Genomic DNA, 14,989 nt, shown 5'->3' on the forward strand with positions numbered 1-14,989 from the left:
AGAGACAGAGATACAGAGAAAGAGTCAGAGAAAGAGTAAGAGAGAGAGTGCAATGCGTGAGTAATGTGGTGGCACGTCACGTTTGACGTCACACGATGCGAGGCCCCTGAGAAATCCACAAATTTCCATATACAATATACTCGTTTATCTGCTCGTTCCATAGACCATACAGCACTTTCACTATCAACCACTGGGCTGGGCTGGGCTGGGACTCGTGGTGTCTCGATTTTGTTTGTGGCGGCTTTCTGGCATACATTTGCATCTGCTTTTGGGGCGGGCGGGGCACAAAGAATTCAAAGCGTTTCCATTGCGTAACATTTTTGGGAAGAGTGGCGAGGCATTGACTGTGCGTTCGCTTCGGGTTCAGAGGGGGTCACGAACTTATGGAATCCGCTAACATATGGAGCGGTGGATCGGTGGAGGGGGGGAAGGAAAGCTCCCCTACTATATGCCGGGTGATTAATCTGCGCAGACTTCGACGCTGACGCTGACGCCACGCCGCTGCGCTTTCACTTTGGCAACAGAAACAACGGCAATCGGCAAAAGGCAGCCCGAAACATCGCCAACCAGTTAACATTTTTTCTGTTCACCATCATTTAGTTTTATTTATTTTGTTGTTTTCTTTTAAAATTCACTTTTTGCGCATGAGTGTATGAGTCTGGGTGTGTGTGTGTGTGTGTGCGGGTTTTCCGGTCCATTGAAAATGTCTCAGATTTGGGATCGTTATCTGGCATCCATCTCCACTCAACAGCCTCACCTTTTCCACCTTTAATGACAATGGAGGATAACTTTTCCCTCATTAGGCCTGCCACATTATATAATGCGTTGGTCAGCATTAAAAAAAAAGAGGCCGCAAATGAGCCTCCAAAAGTGAGGAGCAGAAAGAGTTTGCCGCTTAAGTCTTTCGTTAATTTGTTATAACTTTCAAGAGGGTCCTATGACTTTTATCAGAGATTTTTACATTAAAAATATGATGCATTTTCTTTCCTTAAATGAGATATATTTTCTTGATCAGCACCCAGAGTTTATAGCCAAAAAAGCTTTGTTTTTACCTCAAAATTAATCTTCAAACCATCATATTTTTGCCATCACAATTCCATTACTTTTATTGGATCTTTATATCATTCTTGTTTAGGATAAAAACTTGTAAATCTCTAAAGGTATTGCAATATTTTCAGTCAACTTAAAGGATTCATGCATAAGAGTATATTCAGCTTCAACTACGAAGAAAATCACTTTTCTCTTTCTTAGTTTTGGGTGAAAATTGTTGTCTGCTGTTCGTTCGATGAATCATGGGATAAATTACCATTGGCCGCCTTTTGCAATTTGGCCAAAAACATGAAAACTTGGCAAACACCTGGCCAATCCGCAATCCACAATCCACAATGAAATTTCAACACGGAACTGACGGGAAAAACCAAAAACTGGAGTTTATTTTTTCTATTTTTTTTTTTGGCTGGTTTGGCTGTTGAATGGGTTCGGTTCTCTGGCCAAACGAGGCCAGTGTTTGCCCGTGGAAACATACATATTTTCACTCTAGAGCCAACAGCAAAATGAAATGCAAAAGGAAAGCCCCGTTGCTGGCTTGAACTTGGGCCAAAACTTAGGCGCGCCTCGAACGCCAGTTAATTTCCAAAAGATTTCACCGCAAATGCAAAAACCTCTGGTTTAAGCCCCGCTTAAGCAGGTACTAACGCGCTTATTGTTTGTCATTGAGTCAAGTGTGGCTAATGGCTAATGGCGAATGGCTGGCGGCGGGGAGTTCGAAGGTGGGTCTGGGCCCTTGACGCGGAGTTGACCCTGCCTGACATGCTTGGCCAGGCCCACAGCAAGTAGAGTGTAAAGTTAAATGATTGGTGAAATAGGGTCAAATGTTAGCGAGAAGCAACGGATTGGGTGGCCACTCTGTGGCAATGAGAGCTTTAAGATTGGCTTATGGGTGCGGAGAGGAATGTTGTACGGGAGTTAAGCCAATAATCCGATCAATTTTTCATTTTTGTTGTGTACTTGAATCATTTTCCCTTTTGACTATGGAAACTGAGGGATTACAGACTGCATTTCGGGTGTCAAGCCTCCTATAATCCGATCAATCTTTCCCCCAAAAGAACCCTCTTTTGCTGCTCCACTTTGTAGTCGAGTACTCTTGTACTTTTGGCCATTTTCCCTTGGCAAAACTCTTTTCTTTTCTTCTTTATTTGTGGTTGGCTTTTCTGCTACAGTTATTTTCAGTTGCGAAATGTGTTTTTTTCGGTCTTACGGCTAGCGGTTTTTGGCCAGGTCTTGCGCAGTTAATGTCGTTACTTCTTTAAGAGCCCGTTTTAAACACCGAGAGCGTGTCGAACTCTTGAGTGTGGGCCTAAGGCGTACATTACTCAGAGTGTACTCGCAGTACATCGTCATACTCGTAGTACTGGGGCCTGACATAATTTCGTAATGCGCAAAAATTCGATACGTAAATATGTAAATATGTAGTCATGTATGTATATTTGTACAGCTTAACTCATTCATTCCAGTTTTCGAGTGTCAGCTTTGAGAATATGCGATCCGATGCGATGCGATCTCTGGCAAATGCCAAGAGTTCACCTTGAGTATGAAATTAGCGCCATGGGTGAGTGTAAAAGTAAGGTGCGTAACAAAAGTGTACGATACAAAGAAAATTGTACTTTCCGAAACATGTCAGCTTTGGATATTTGTTCATAATATGGCCGGTACTTCATCGGAAACATGATTGAAATTGAATTAAAGAGTTTTTGCAAGATTCAATTGTAGAATTGAGGTTGTTTTTAAACCAAAAACAATGAATTTTACTGTAATTTGCTATAAACTCTTTTTTCATCGCAAATATATCGAATATATCGATTAAAAGTTTATACAAACTACCATTTTTCGGATGCTCTTCTATTTGTTTGATTGAAAATAAGATATTAATGTAGTATTTCAAAATAGTTTGCTATAAATTTTCAAAGTACTTCATCGGATCTCAGAGTACAGCATGGTTTTTGATAAAATAACAGTTGAAACCGATTTACCGATTGAAATTTCGATGAAAAATTAAAAGGAGTCTTTCAATATCCATTATAAAGGAGATCAAGACAAAAATTTATGCAGGACTTTACATTCCTTGTCACTAAACCAAAATTGTCGGATTTTTCAAGAATGGAATTTACACGTTTTGGACATTCCTGAGACGTTCTGAGACGTACCTTCCGACTGAGACTCTCAGTATGTTATTTCATGTGTGTGGGGTAGGCCTAACTGAATGATTCAATTGTGGTCTGTGGCTAAACAAATATTTGACTGCACCTTTGACACGTTTACGAGACAGCCATAAAGCTACGATCTGAGTTTCGGTTTCTATTAGCCAATTAGCTCCTCCGCGACTCGACTGCGTCTCGACTGGGGCACAAACCTGTTTAATCTAAGCTAGAGATGAGATGAGAGGTCTTCTCGGCGGCGGTTAATCCAATAAAAAGTGAAATTATTTGATTGGTTTCAGTTTCGGTTTCAATTTCTGTTTGGGTGCTGGGGGGCGCTGCGGTGTGCTTTAATCCAGGTGCACAGATGGTTAGCGGGCGCTACGACTGCGATTCTGCAGATATTTTCACAATTTCACTCACACCAATACACTGGGATTTTGTTGAACAAACTTTGTGCCAAATTTGGTTTTCACTTTGAATTTCTACGGCCACGAGCAGCACTTTGAAAACTCTCTCGGGGCGGACACTTTTCTCTTCACTCTTCCACTCTACCACTCTACCACTCTACGACTCTTTCGTTTCGTTTGGTTTCTTTCACGGCAATTCAAATTCGCGTGCTACCTCGACGACAACCGTTAAGCATTTGAGCTTTTGCAAGACATCGCCGTGGCCTAGTAGCAAGCGGAGCAGCCAAAAGCGGAGCTCAGGTTGGATCCAACATGTTCGTTTGGGTTGCGATGGAGCAAAGCTTAGCTTTTGGGCCCCACTCGTTGCTTCGGATACTCTAACAAGGGCAGAAATATGATAAAGTTTTTCGATTTGGATAAAATTTGAATAAATATGAGAGGTAGGTAGATAAATAATGAAATTATACTGGTAAAAACGTTTCTCTGTAAGCATTTGATAGCCTTCCCATGACAATATTCCTATACTATCGGTACTTTCCTACAGTAGTTTACTCAAGTACGAGTATCCTAGTATTGGATCCCGACATCCTTGGCATATATCTTGAGTTTTACCAAAAAACTTCATTTCACTTCACTTAGTTCTTATATATACCCAGATGTTATATCTTATGCCCTAGAGTGTGGGAAATATTTCCTATACTGCATTACAAACTTCTAAAATAGATAACACTACTTGTTGTCAGGGTATTCCACTTCAAACTCTACCGAAAATTTGAAATATTTTTCTGACACATTAACATTACTCGTATCGTGCGTACCTTAACGTTGTTGTCGTTGCTTTTGGGTTGGACTTTTGGACAGTCGCTCAGTTGTTGGGGAGTTTCGAAATGCGATTATGCTGCGTAGATGGATGGGGCCTAAGTCTGTCCACTTATTCATGCTCCAATTCCAGTCCAGTGGCAACCCCAGTGGGGTTCTGGGACGACTTCGGGCATTCCACAGTTGATTCATAAAGTTCAGTTCGGTTCAGTTAATATGCTGATTGTCATTGTTATGGATCGTAATAGTTCACTTAACCTAGTGCGTGATAGCCTTCGTCTGCCAGAATAAGCTGAACATTGGGGTAAAACCATTTAAATTTACCCGCACCTGACGACGATCGCTGCTGACTCAACGATGGGTGCATATGCTCTCGCATATTCGATGTTTTTGTACGTCAATGGAGACCTATCAAGGGCGCATTATACGCTTGATGGATGTTTTGACAGAGATCGTCTCGAATACGTATGATCGTGTGGCTGCAGCCTCTACTTCCGCCTCGCAGGGGATTTCGCACGCTTTTGACGGGCGGCTTTCTTCTTTAATTTCATTAATAAAATCGTCATCATTAAATTAAGTGCGGTGGTGCCGCCTGGAAACGTCGTGACACAAAAGACACCCAAATTGCCAATGATGGTAGGGGCGTAGCAGGGGAATAAAGAAAGAAAGAAACGAACGAAAAATGAAAGAAAGCAGGGACTAGGAAGGGGCCACGGGCCACCCTAATCGCAGCATCCGCTTTCAAGCATGTATGATGGCTGTAAGATCTCAAAAAAGGGGCAAGGCATTAAAGCTCCTCCTCCCAAAGCCCCCCAATTACTGGCTTACTGCACTTCAACTGCAATCGAACCTCGACCTGATTCAACAACATATCGCATTTACATTGTTTATCAGGCCATACAGCCGCGCCTCCAACTCCCCAAGACAGCGGCTACCGAACGCTGTCTGGGGGCGGACGGCGAAAGTGAAAGTTCTGTGCATGTATGGGGGCTCGGGGCAGCCGTATTTCAATGTACGAGTACTGTAAAAAACACAGCAAGAATAGTGATAAGATAATAGTTAATCGCGTACCCTAGCAGTAGCAATATTTCGTTCGTCATATTTTGTGTAATTATTTTTTAATCATGATCATTTCTTGTGAAATTATAGATAATGATTTATTTTTTTATTGTGTTATATTTGAGTATATAAATCTTCGAAGATATGAATGGACTGGAAAGGAAAATATGTTTGGAATAAAAGACATAGTAATTGCACCTCGACTACCTTAGTAGAAGAAATATTATAAAAATATCATTAGATCATGAAAGTTTTTGGTTGTAGTATTTCTTATGTATCTTCGTGTTGAATACTAAATCTTTAAAACTGCGGATAACTCAGCCTTCGGAAGAACTAAGAAGAAATTCCAAATCAACATAATCTGCAGATGAATTTCCAGCCTCTTTTAATAGGCTGTAATGCTGATCTAGAATAAGTATATCTAATTATCCAATATTATGAGCTTTAAAGGAAATTCTATTTCCTCTTAAATACATACCTTTGTAACCCAGAAATATTTGCCTGCTATCATAATAATAAATTTAATAAAATATAATTTAAACGAGGGGGAACGCTGCTAGTCGCTTCTACGGCCGCTGCTCTACATTTTTACCCGATTCTCAGTCAGTATGGTTCCCCTCCGCTAGAGGGCACACATTGAATGAGGAAGAGAGAGAATGAGTTAGACGTTCCTTCGTTCCTTCTGGCTATAATAATGATCCGATCTGACCCAGATTCAGCAATCTGCTAGATGCGGTCATTCTCAGACAGATATGGCTATATCGACTCGGCTATTGATACTGATCAAGAATATATATATTCTTTATGGGGTAGGAAACGCACATCAATGTCACCACAAACCTAATGTACCCCTGTACTCTTTTTCAACTTAATAGCTGCACACATTTGAAATGCCTCTTCTTTGCTGGTACATATGATTCTTCATCTATATATATTGTTTGCTGCTGCCCCAAAAAACAATACTTGATCTGGGATTGGATTTTCCTTGTGTTTATTTCATCTTGGGATTGGATTTCCGTTTGTGGCAAGTGTTTATATATTTATATATAGTATTATAAGTGTCTAAACGCATTTTACAATTGAAATTAAATTTCGTAAGTGGACATTTGATAATAATAATACGAAAAAAAGATTAATCGATTTACAAATATATCTTTTCTTGTTGTTGTTTTTGTTGTTTTGGCCTAACCCGAAGCGATCTCAGTGGGAGATTGAGTTCAAAGTTTGTGTTGTTCCTGCTCTAAGTGATAGTTAAAGATCTGTTTGTTTGATTCTAACGATTGCGGCGGCTCCTCATTCTGGCTGTTGATGCAGCAGAGCGTGCGTCTAGTAAATTGGTGTTTTGTATCTGAACTATCAAGTTAATAAAACTCTCTGAGTGAGTGAGTGTGTGTGTGTGTGTTTGGTTACTTTTAGTGGAAACCTTACGATTAGTTTGTGATTTCAATTGTTTGTTGGTTTTTTATCTAGATTGCGTGTAAAATATATAATCGTTTGATTTGTTTTGTTTGTTTGTCTTTAGGGGTCGCGTTCTCATTCCTACCAAGAGTTATATGTATATGTATAACTACTATCTATTTAGCGGGTATTAATTTACGTATGTTTTCTTTTTTGTATTTACAAACTACATTTTGCATTGTTCTTTCTGTTCTCCTCTTTCTCGCTCTCTGGCGTTTCTTGTTCCACTCATGTCTTGCGCTGTAAATATTTGCACGGATTTGAAAAACTAAAAACAAAACAAAACAATTAAAAAATACAATATTCCTATATATTGAACACAGTATTGCATATATATATATATATATCGGTTAACTTCTTAACTCCTTGTATAATCGGATCTGTCTCTTTTATGTGGATTTTGTTCATCACTTTTTGTTGTTTTTGTGTTTTGCAGAAATCAAATAAATGTCTTTTGTTTTTGTTTTATCTTCGCTTTGCTTTTGCTTTGCTTCCGGTGCTGTGGCGCACATAAATTTGCATAAATAAATTCTAACAACACGCTTAAGCTATTGTGATTAGGGTAAAAAAAAATACATACAATAATGTTAATCTTGCAGCTGCGGCTGCTGCTGCTGCTGCTGATCTCTCACATATGCGGTATAAATAATAAATTAAACATTTATAACTATTGCAACGCTACTCGACCTATCAACTATATCATTAAATTGTATATATATATAACCGTGTATAAATATGTCCTTTCTGCTAAAAAAATTACTATTATTTCTGTTTTGTTGTTTCTCGCGTTTCTTGTTTTGCTTTTGTTGTTATTCGTCTAATCGTTTATAAAGTAATAATAACTGCAGGATTATCAACTTGCTCTAGCATGCATACCATGCCCTTCGCGTGTTTAGTACTCGTAGAAGAAGGTCAAATATGCGCTATATACCTATTATCGCTAGTTTTACATATTATCAAAATTATTATCTGTATCATTATTATTATATTATAGAATTAATTAGAATTATATAGGTATGCATTAGCGTTATTGTTACATTATGTACAACTCTCCGGGTGCTGGCTCTGCTTGCGTTTCGATTTTGGCTCCTTGGGATGCTGCTCCATCGACGGACGACGCGGCCCGAGCGTGACTAAGGCGCTGGCCACGGCCAGGCCGTTCGATTGACCCGTCGGCGCTTGGGATTGGCCACCTATTAAATACGAAATGGATTAGCAATTGATTCGGGTCTAAAGCATTCAAATTAATTCAAACCCGTGGGCAGCCGGACTAGAAGCGAGAGCACAGCCGCTCGATTGCCACAGCAAGGCTCCAAAGCAATGGGACTGGGACATTCCTGAGAACATGAACGAAATATGGTTAAGAAAATAAAGCCATTTGAGGCAGTCTCGTTTCGCCCACCTTTTTGCGTTTCTTGGACATATGGCCAATGCCCTCCAGCGTTAGACTCAGATCAATACTTTCGCGGTTTTCAATGTCGACGAGCACCTATAACGAGATCGAAGAATGTGTCAAGAGTGTGCGTCCATTGGGGCCGTCAAAAGTTGAGTGACTTACCTGTGAAAACGGTCGACTGGCCATCTGTTCCATTTCGACAAACAAACGCTGCCGTCGCCGGAACATGTCATACTTTTGCTTAATCTTCCACAGCACAGCGGCCATGAGGAGCAGCAGCAGGAAGCAGGAGGAGAACGTAATGAAGAACTGCTGCAGATTGAGCTTGGGATACTGGGAGAATGCAATCTGAATCCAGATGGGGGGCTGGAAGTCATGCACAAACACATAGAATGTCGTCAGCGAGCTATTGTCATCCGGCGAGTGACCGAACTGATATTCGGTTTTGGGGAACCGATGGCGGAACGTCGAGCAGTTGACGCCCACCAAAATGAGCATGTCTGGCGAACCGGCTCGCTTCACCGAAATGTCCATTTTGGCCGGCACACTGCAGGTAATCGTAAAGTCCGCGTCGATCTCCGGCTTGCCGGGCGAATTGCGAAAGTTGATTTGGGTGAAGTGGCGGTCCTCCTTCTTCGACAGATTGAAAGTGAACTGGTAGTCGATGGTGAGCTCGTAGTAGCACGAGCCCTTGAGCGGATCGCCATGGTAATGGTTCTGGGAGTCACACTTCTCGCAATGATCGCCGACAATGCCCTTGGTGGTGCAGTAGCACTTGCCAGTATCCGGATGACAATAGACGCCCTGATCGTTGCACTCGCAGCGCTGGCACTTCCCCCCGTTGATGGGACTGCCCCAGTATCCCGTCCGGCACTTCTCGCAATGCACGCCCGTCGTCAGATTGTTGCACGGCTGTTCGCAGTGCTGCTGATCGTTGCACACCGAATGACCGTTGCAATTGCAGCGCGGACACGACGTGAAGAACCAGTGCTTCAGGGCGCACTCTGTCTCGTCGTAGGGTGCCAGGGCCCCACCCACCACACATCGGCCGAGCCCCGTGTTGGAGCCGTTGTCGCACCAGCCGCAGGCGGGATCGTCGAGACACTGCTGGCAGCTGTTGTAGTAGCCGCACTGGGCACTCGACAGGGCCGTGGTGGTGCCGATGCTCAGTGCCGTCACCGGGGAGGAGCGGCACTTGGCAGTGAAGGTGGTCCACTCCCGACACTGGCCGTAGGGGAAGCTGGCCGTGTAGGCATTGCGATCCACGCACCGCTGCTCGTTCTGGCACCAAATGCACTCATCCTCCGTGCAGTTCTGGCAGTTGGTCAGCGTCGCACACGCCGGCGGACAGACGACATCGTCCTGCGTGCGATTGGACACCGGCCCACCGGCTGTGGAGGACGATCCATGGCTGCGACAGCGATTCTGCTCTGTGTCCCACTTGCAGGCCGCGTTCGAGGAGCAGGCACGACAGTTGTGCAGCTGCTCGCAAACGGACTGCATGAGGAAATCCTCCGACACGGGACAGGCTACCAACTGCTTGGCATTCAGCGGGGGCCCCACTGTCGATGCCGGCACCTGCGGCACGGACTGGTGCGTCGTCGACAGCTCGAGGAAGACGGACGCCACGGATGTGGTCTCCCGACAGCGCTCCTTGCTGCACACCCCATTGCCGCAGTATGTGCAATCGAAGGCGGTCGAGACGCACGACTGACAGTTGCCCAGCTCCTGGCAGCGCAGGACGTCGTGCAGCAGCTCCGAGGTCATGGTGAGACGACTCTTCGAGGGGCACGCCACATAGTCGTACTGCTCGCGGCCATAAATGGCCGATCGCTGCACCTGGGTGATCGAAATGCAGCGCATCTTCTGCACATCCCAGATGCACTTGATGCCGGGCCGGGCGCTGGTGCATTTCTCCTGCTTGGTGTAGTAGCTGCAGTATCCCGGCTGGTAGCGCAATATGTCGTTGAGCAGCTGTCCATTGAATCCTCCGTAGATGTAGAGAGCGTCCTCAAACACCACCGAACTGTGGCCAAAGCGAGCCAGATCTGCCTGCAGGTAGCTGGGCATCTGATGGAAGTGCCACGAATCACAGTAGACGTCATAGACGAGCAGGTCCTTGCTATAGCACTTGGCGCCGTAGCTCGTGGAGGTGTCGTTGTGCGTGTTTCCCCCAAACACCATCATCAGGCCCTGGTTCACAAAGTTCGCGGTGTGCAGCAGCCGGGCACTGGGCGCCGACGAGAGCAGGCTCCAGATGCGTGTCGAGGGCTCGTACGCGTACAGCCGCGAGCTCAGCACCTGGCTGGACTCGCTCTCCGACACAATGCCGCCGTACACGTAGACCTTCTCTGTGAGAAAGTCGTAGGCGGCACTGTGTCCGTAGCCTCCCTTTACGACGAAGCCAGAGGTCTGGACGATGCGCCACTCACGTGATCCGAAGTTAAACTCCTGCACCGTGTTGAGGTAGCCATAGTGGGGCGAATGCCCGAATATGACCACCATATACTGATAGTTGTTCTTGTCCCCGAAGCCAGGGACCAGCGTGGCCGTGTGCCCCACCACGTGGAGGGGCCCGCACATGCCACTTGGCCCGGTGGTCACGTTGCACGCGTCCGTCCGCACGGTGATGTTCTCCCACGTCTTGGCCGACACATCGAAGGCCCACAGCTCATTGGAGATGCCCTGGCCCTTGATGACGCCGCCGTACATGAAGATCTTGTCGCCGTACATGACGGTGGAACTGCCATAGCGCTTGTCGGGCACCTCGCCGCCATCCTCCGGATGTACAGTCTCCCACACATTGCCGTTAAAGTCATAGGTACTCATTAGCTCGCCGCGTCCATACGATTCCCCGCCCACAATGTGCAGAGTGTCGCGCCAGACGGTGGCGCCATGGGAGGCGCTGCCCGCCGGCGCCGGTGAATGCTTGGGATGTACAGTGGTCCAGGCGCCATGGGCGCTGACCTGACTACAATCATCGCCAGCAAAGCCATCGTAGCAGATGCAGCTAAGGACAGAGCAACGGATCGGATAAGTATTTGGATGAGCATTGGATTGGGACTACGCTGAGGACTTACCGCTCCTGATCCAGTCTGCAGTGGCCTTGGTTTTTCTCTTCCATGCAATTGCCCGGACAGGCAGCCATATTGCAGGCCTCGCCCCTGTACATGGGATCACAGATGCAGTCGCCATCCCGGCACTTGCCATGCCCTGAGCATTCCACCTCTGCAAAAGGGATGAGAGAATCAATCGGAGTACATGGAAGGCAAGGAAGCTATAGCTACCATCGCTATCCGTTGGACAGCCATTCATTTTGTAGGTTAGATTAAAGCCAGACATGTTGTAGGCATCGTCACTGAAGAAGTGCACCAGGGCAGTGCCCGATCTGGCTATCACCTGCGGCACGTGTCGTATGGAGAAGTTCCCCCTGTACATGAGGCCGCTGCAAGCAGAAAGAGTGACGGATAAAGGTCAGACATTGACACAGGAGGTCACGGCTAGTCTATCACTCACCTGAAGACCGCCAGCAGGGGCGAGTCCACGCTGTCGCCGTCGTATATGTAGAGGTGATCCCAGCCGCATTCCGTCGCAAATTCCCGCAGGTGAATCCGTATATTGGATGTTCTTGGCGAATTGGCATTATGTCGCCGTCCCCAGTGCGGGTGGCGGGCATCGATAAGCCAACTGCACTTGACACTCACCGAATAGTTGCCCCAACCATCGTGTATGGTCCCCATGGGATGGTACATGCTGCAACACAGAGGCACAGAAAGAGAGAGAGACAGATGTAGGGGGGGTGGTGGGGGGTAATGTGAAATGAATCCGTATAAAGCGTAATCGATGTGGCAAAAGATAAATCAATTCCGCAATCGATTCAATGGGAGGCGACTACATGCGCAATGCCTTCTTCAATGGATGCTGCCTCTGCCTCTGCCGCTGCCGCAGCCGCTGTCTCTGTTCAAAGATAATTGAATTTGCCGGCCAGTGCAAATGCAATCTCCCCCCATTGATTGATAGAAAAAAGCGGCAGAGTGAGGGAGACCGACCGCAGCTGAAGCCTCTCAACTGTTGAGTGTGTGCCTCGCTTCTCTCTCTCATTCACAAAAGGTGACCGTTCATTCTTTACTCTTTTCCCAACCCTAGCACTAGCCCTAGCCTTACGCTGCAGCTCACACACACACACACACACACACGAATGGAGATTATAAATAGAAATATCTGCTGAGTAGAGGGCATGTGCGACAGGTGACCATTCCAGTGACAGTCGCTGCATGTAACCCAGTGAGAGCATTCAATAGTCGACTCTCATCTACGACTCACATCCGCTTAAAAATAACTGCTTTCTTTTTGCTCGTCTCTCATTCCACGCGAAATGTAACTCAAGGAATGGTTTACCCTACACTCGGGTGAACGTGTCCTACAGACTCTCTCAAGATGTTTAAACAATCAAGTGGGGGAAAGTGGTTTCGGGTGTCCCAAACTCGAATGCTGCTGCTCACGTTACATCGGGCACGCAGACGATTCTAGGCATTGAATAACAAGAATCAATGTCAGTAGGGTATGCATATGTATATTTATACCCTCATTGGTAAATCCAATGAATCATTTTGGGCACTGAAGCGCCTAGAATGGCCCAGCCATACGCACAAAGAGAGTAATAGAGAGAGAGAGAGAGAGAGAGTAACGCAGGGAGAGCGTTTGTAGGTGACCAGCAGGAGACTTTGTCATGTGTGCAATGGCTTGGAATGCATTAGTGTAGGAGGAGGGGGAGGGGCAACCCAGCAGAGTTTTTGTTGTTGCTGCCCAAAGCCCATTCAAATGCGAATCGTGTGCAAACACAGACGACAGGTGGGCGGTGGGAGAGTCCAACTAAATACTCTCTCCCCCAGCGATAAGCGCGGCTGATAAACGATAAGCGAGTGAGGAAGATATTGCTTATCGGCTGAGTAAATCGCAATGCACGGAGTTGTTGGAGGGAGCGGCCCATAAAGCAGGTCTGGGAGATCAGAAATGCATAGTTCTGCGGCAGGTGAAACGACCTTAATGGTTGGGTGCGCATTTTTTTCGGATCCATCATTCGGGCAACGACGCAGGGCAGGTGTTTTAAAGCGCTGACAGCGCCCAGAGCTTAGTTAATGTCAAGATAGTAGCAGCAGAGGGGAAGCTCTCTCTCTCTCTCTCTTATCGAGTTTGCTGAACAAACAGCTTTGGAAACATAAACAAAGCATTTCATAAGCTTTATGACGATTTATAATATATGTACATCATCATATCATATTAGCCTGGCCAAGAGAACGAACTCCATGTGGCAGAGAAACAGAAAACCTGTCTATCTCCCCGGACAAGTTCAAAGTCAAAAGCGGGTTAATTAAATAATCCGTATTGGCAGTGACAGGAGGAGGCGACGCGACTGTTCTGCTGGTGGTCGTAGAAAGCAGGTGAAAGAACGCTCGGAGCGGGTCCACAAAGAGAGAGGGAGAGAGATTGCGAGAGAGAGGTAAGAACCCGTTCAACGAGAAAAACCAAACCGTTGCTTGACACAAATAGGCCACAAAAACAACAACAACTAAAAAAAAAGAAAGAGTGTGGAGCTTTGATTGGATAACGTTGACGCAGATTTGTGTGTTTTTTATTTTGTATGAATCATTGAGCAGCACCCCAGGCTCATCTCTTCCTTCCCTTTCATTTTGAGTAGAACTTACCGCACTTTTCCTCCGCAGAACTGGCACTCGGGCCCCTGCCACCCGTCAGCGCACAGGCACTGGCCATCCTCCTGGCACTGGCCGTCGTTCTGGCAGCGACTCCCGTGCGCCGTGCAATTGTACGCGCTGGCCCGATGCAGGCCGCTGAAGCAGCCGTGGAAGAGGAGCAGCGTCAGCAGGAGCAAACATTTTCGCCTGTATTTCGCATTGAAGGTCGGCGATGTGGTGGTGGTAGTAGGAGTGGAGGTGCTGGCGCCACTACGCAGGCTCTGATGATGGTGGTGCTGCTGCTGCTGCTGGCTGTTTACTATGGTAATGGAGGGGGAGGGATTGTTGTTGCGATTGCGATTTGAGCAGAATGATGTTGTGGAAGACGTCACTGGCGATGAAGGCTGCTTCTGCTGGTCCCCCGCATGCTCCACCAAGCACATGTTTGATAGACTTTCGTCGACTGCCGCTGTTTGGGGTATTGGCTGCAGTTTCACGTTTCACATTTTCTCGCGACGACAAAATCCTTCGATTTTTGTGGAGGGGAATGCCTATTGCACAATTCTTTTGCTCTCCCCGCACGGACAAGCAGACGGCCAGGAGTACGCTGGACACTAGACGAACACAGAAACACACTCACGAACACACACGAATTGCACAACCTGGTCGCGCTCTTAAGAATTAGTTGCAGCGCCTTAGCCAATTTCTGAGCAAAGATATTGACAATTTTTATTATGAACAGAGAGACGAGAAATCAGCGCGAGTGTTGGATAGCAGTGCACTTACGCTTGCAGCGTTGCCAGAAAGCAGACCGTGACTCGCAGTCGATGTATCGATAAGGAACGGGACTCATTGTTGTTAACCGGGCCATAACCGATTGAAAAAAACGACCAATTCCTCAATTTCGATCTTCCGTCGAATATTCCCAGCTATATAGAACATTTGGCAATGCTCAGATAG

General features: G+C 46.0%; 1 protein-coding gene across 1 annotated transcript; it reads right to left on the minus strand.

Annotated features, from left to right (window-relative positions):
- Positions 1-7,576: 7,576 nt before the first annotated feature.
- LOC6595124 (attractin-like protein 1) lies at positions 7,577-14,789 on the minus strand. Its single transcript, XM_002020019.2, has 8 exons — positions 14,042-14,789; positions 11,853-12,089; positions 11,624-11,781; positions 11,417-11,564; positions 8,499-11,346; positions 8,343-8,429; positions 8,196-8,277; positions 7,577-8,133 (listed from the first exon to the last, which is right to left on the minus strand). Exons 1-8 carry the CDS (start codon positions 14,470-14,472, stop codon positions 7,979-7,981), a joined length of 4,146 nt encoding a protein of 1,381 aa, XP_002020055.1. The 5' UTR covers positions 14,473-14,789; the 3' UTR covers positions 7,577-7,978.
- Positions 14,790-14,989: the final 200 nt, after the last annotated feature.

The sequence above is a fragment of the Drosophila persimilis genome, unplaced genomic scaffold (genome assembly GCF_003286085.1).
Source record: "Drosophila persimilis strain 14011-0111.01,24,50 unplaced genomic scaffold, DperRS2 tig00000000-arrow-pilon, whole genome shotgun sequence".
Taxonomy (NCBI): domain Eukaryota; kingdom Metazoa; phylum Arthropoda; class Insecta; order Diptera; family Drosophilidae; genus Drosophila; species Drosophila persimilis.

Excerpts from the sequence above, each read along its gene's own strand:
- LOC6595124 (XM_002020019.2), bottom strand. The coding sequence starts at position 14,472 with ATGTGCTTGGTGGAGCATGCGGGGGACCAGCAGAAGCAGCCTTCATCG. Across the intron at positions 12,090-14,041 it reads TTCTGCGGAGGAAAAGTGCG|CATGTACCATCCCATGGGGA; the intron begins GTAAGTTCTACT and ends TCTGTGTTGCAG. Across the intron at positions 11,782-11,852 it reads CCCCTGCTGGCGGTCTTCAG|CGGCCTCATGTACAGGGGGA; the intron begins GTGAGTGATAGA and ends TTCTGCTTGCAG.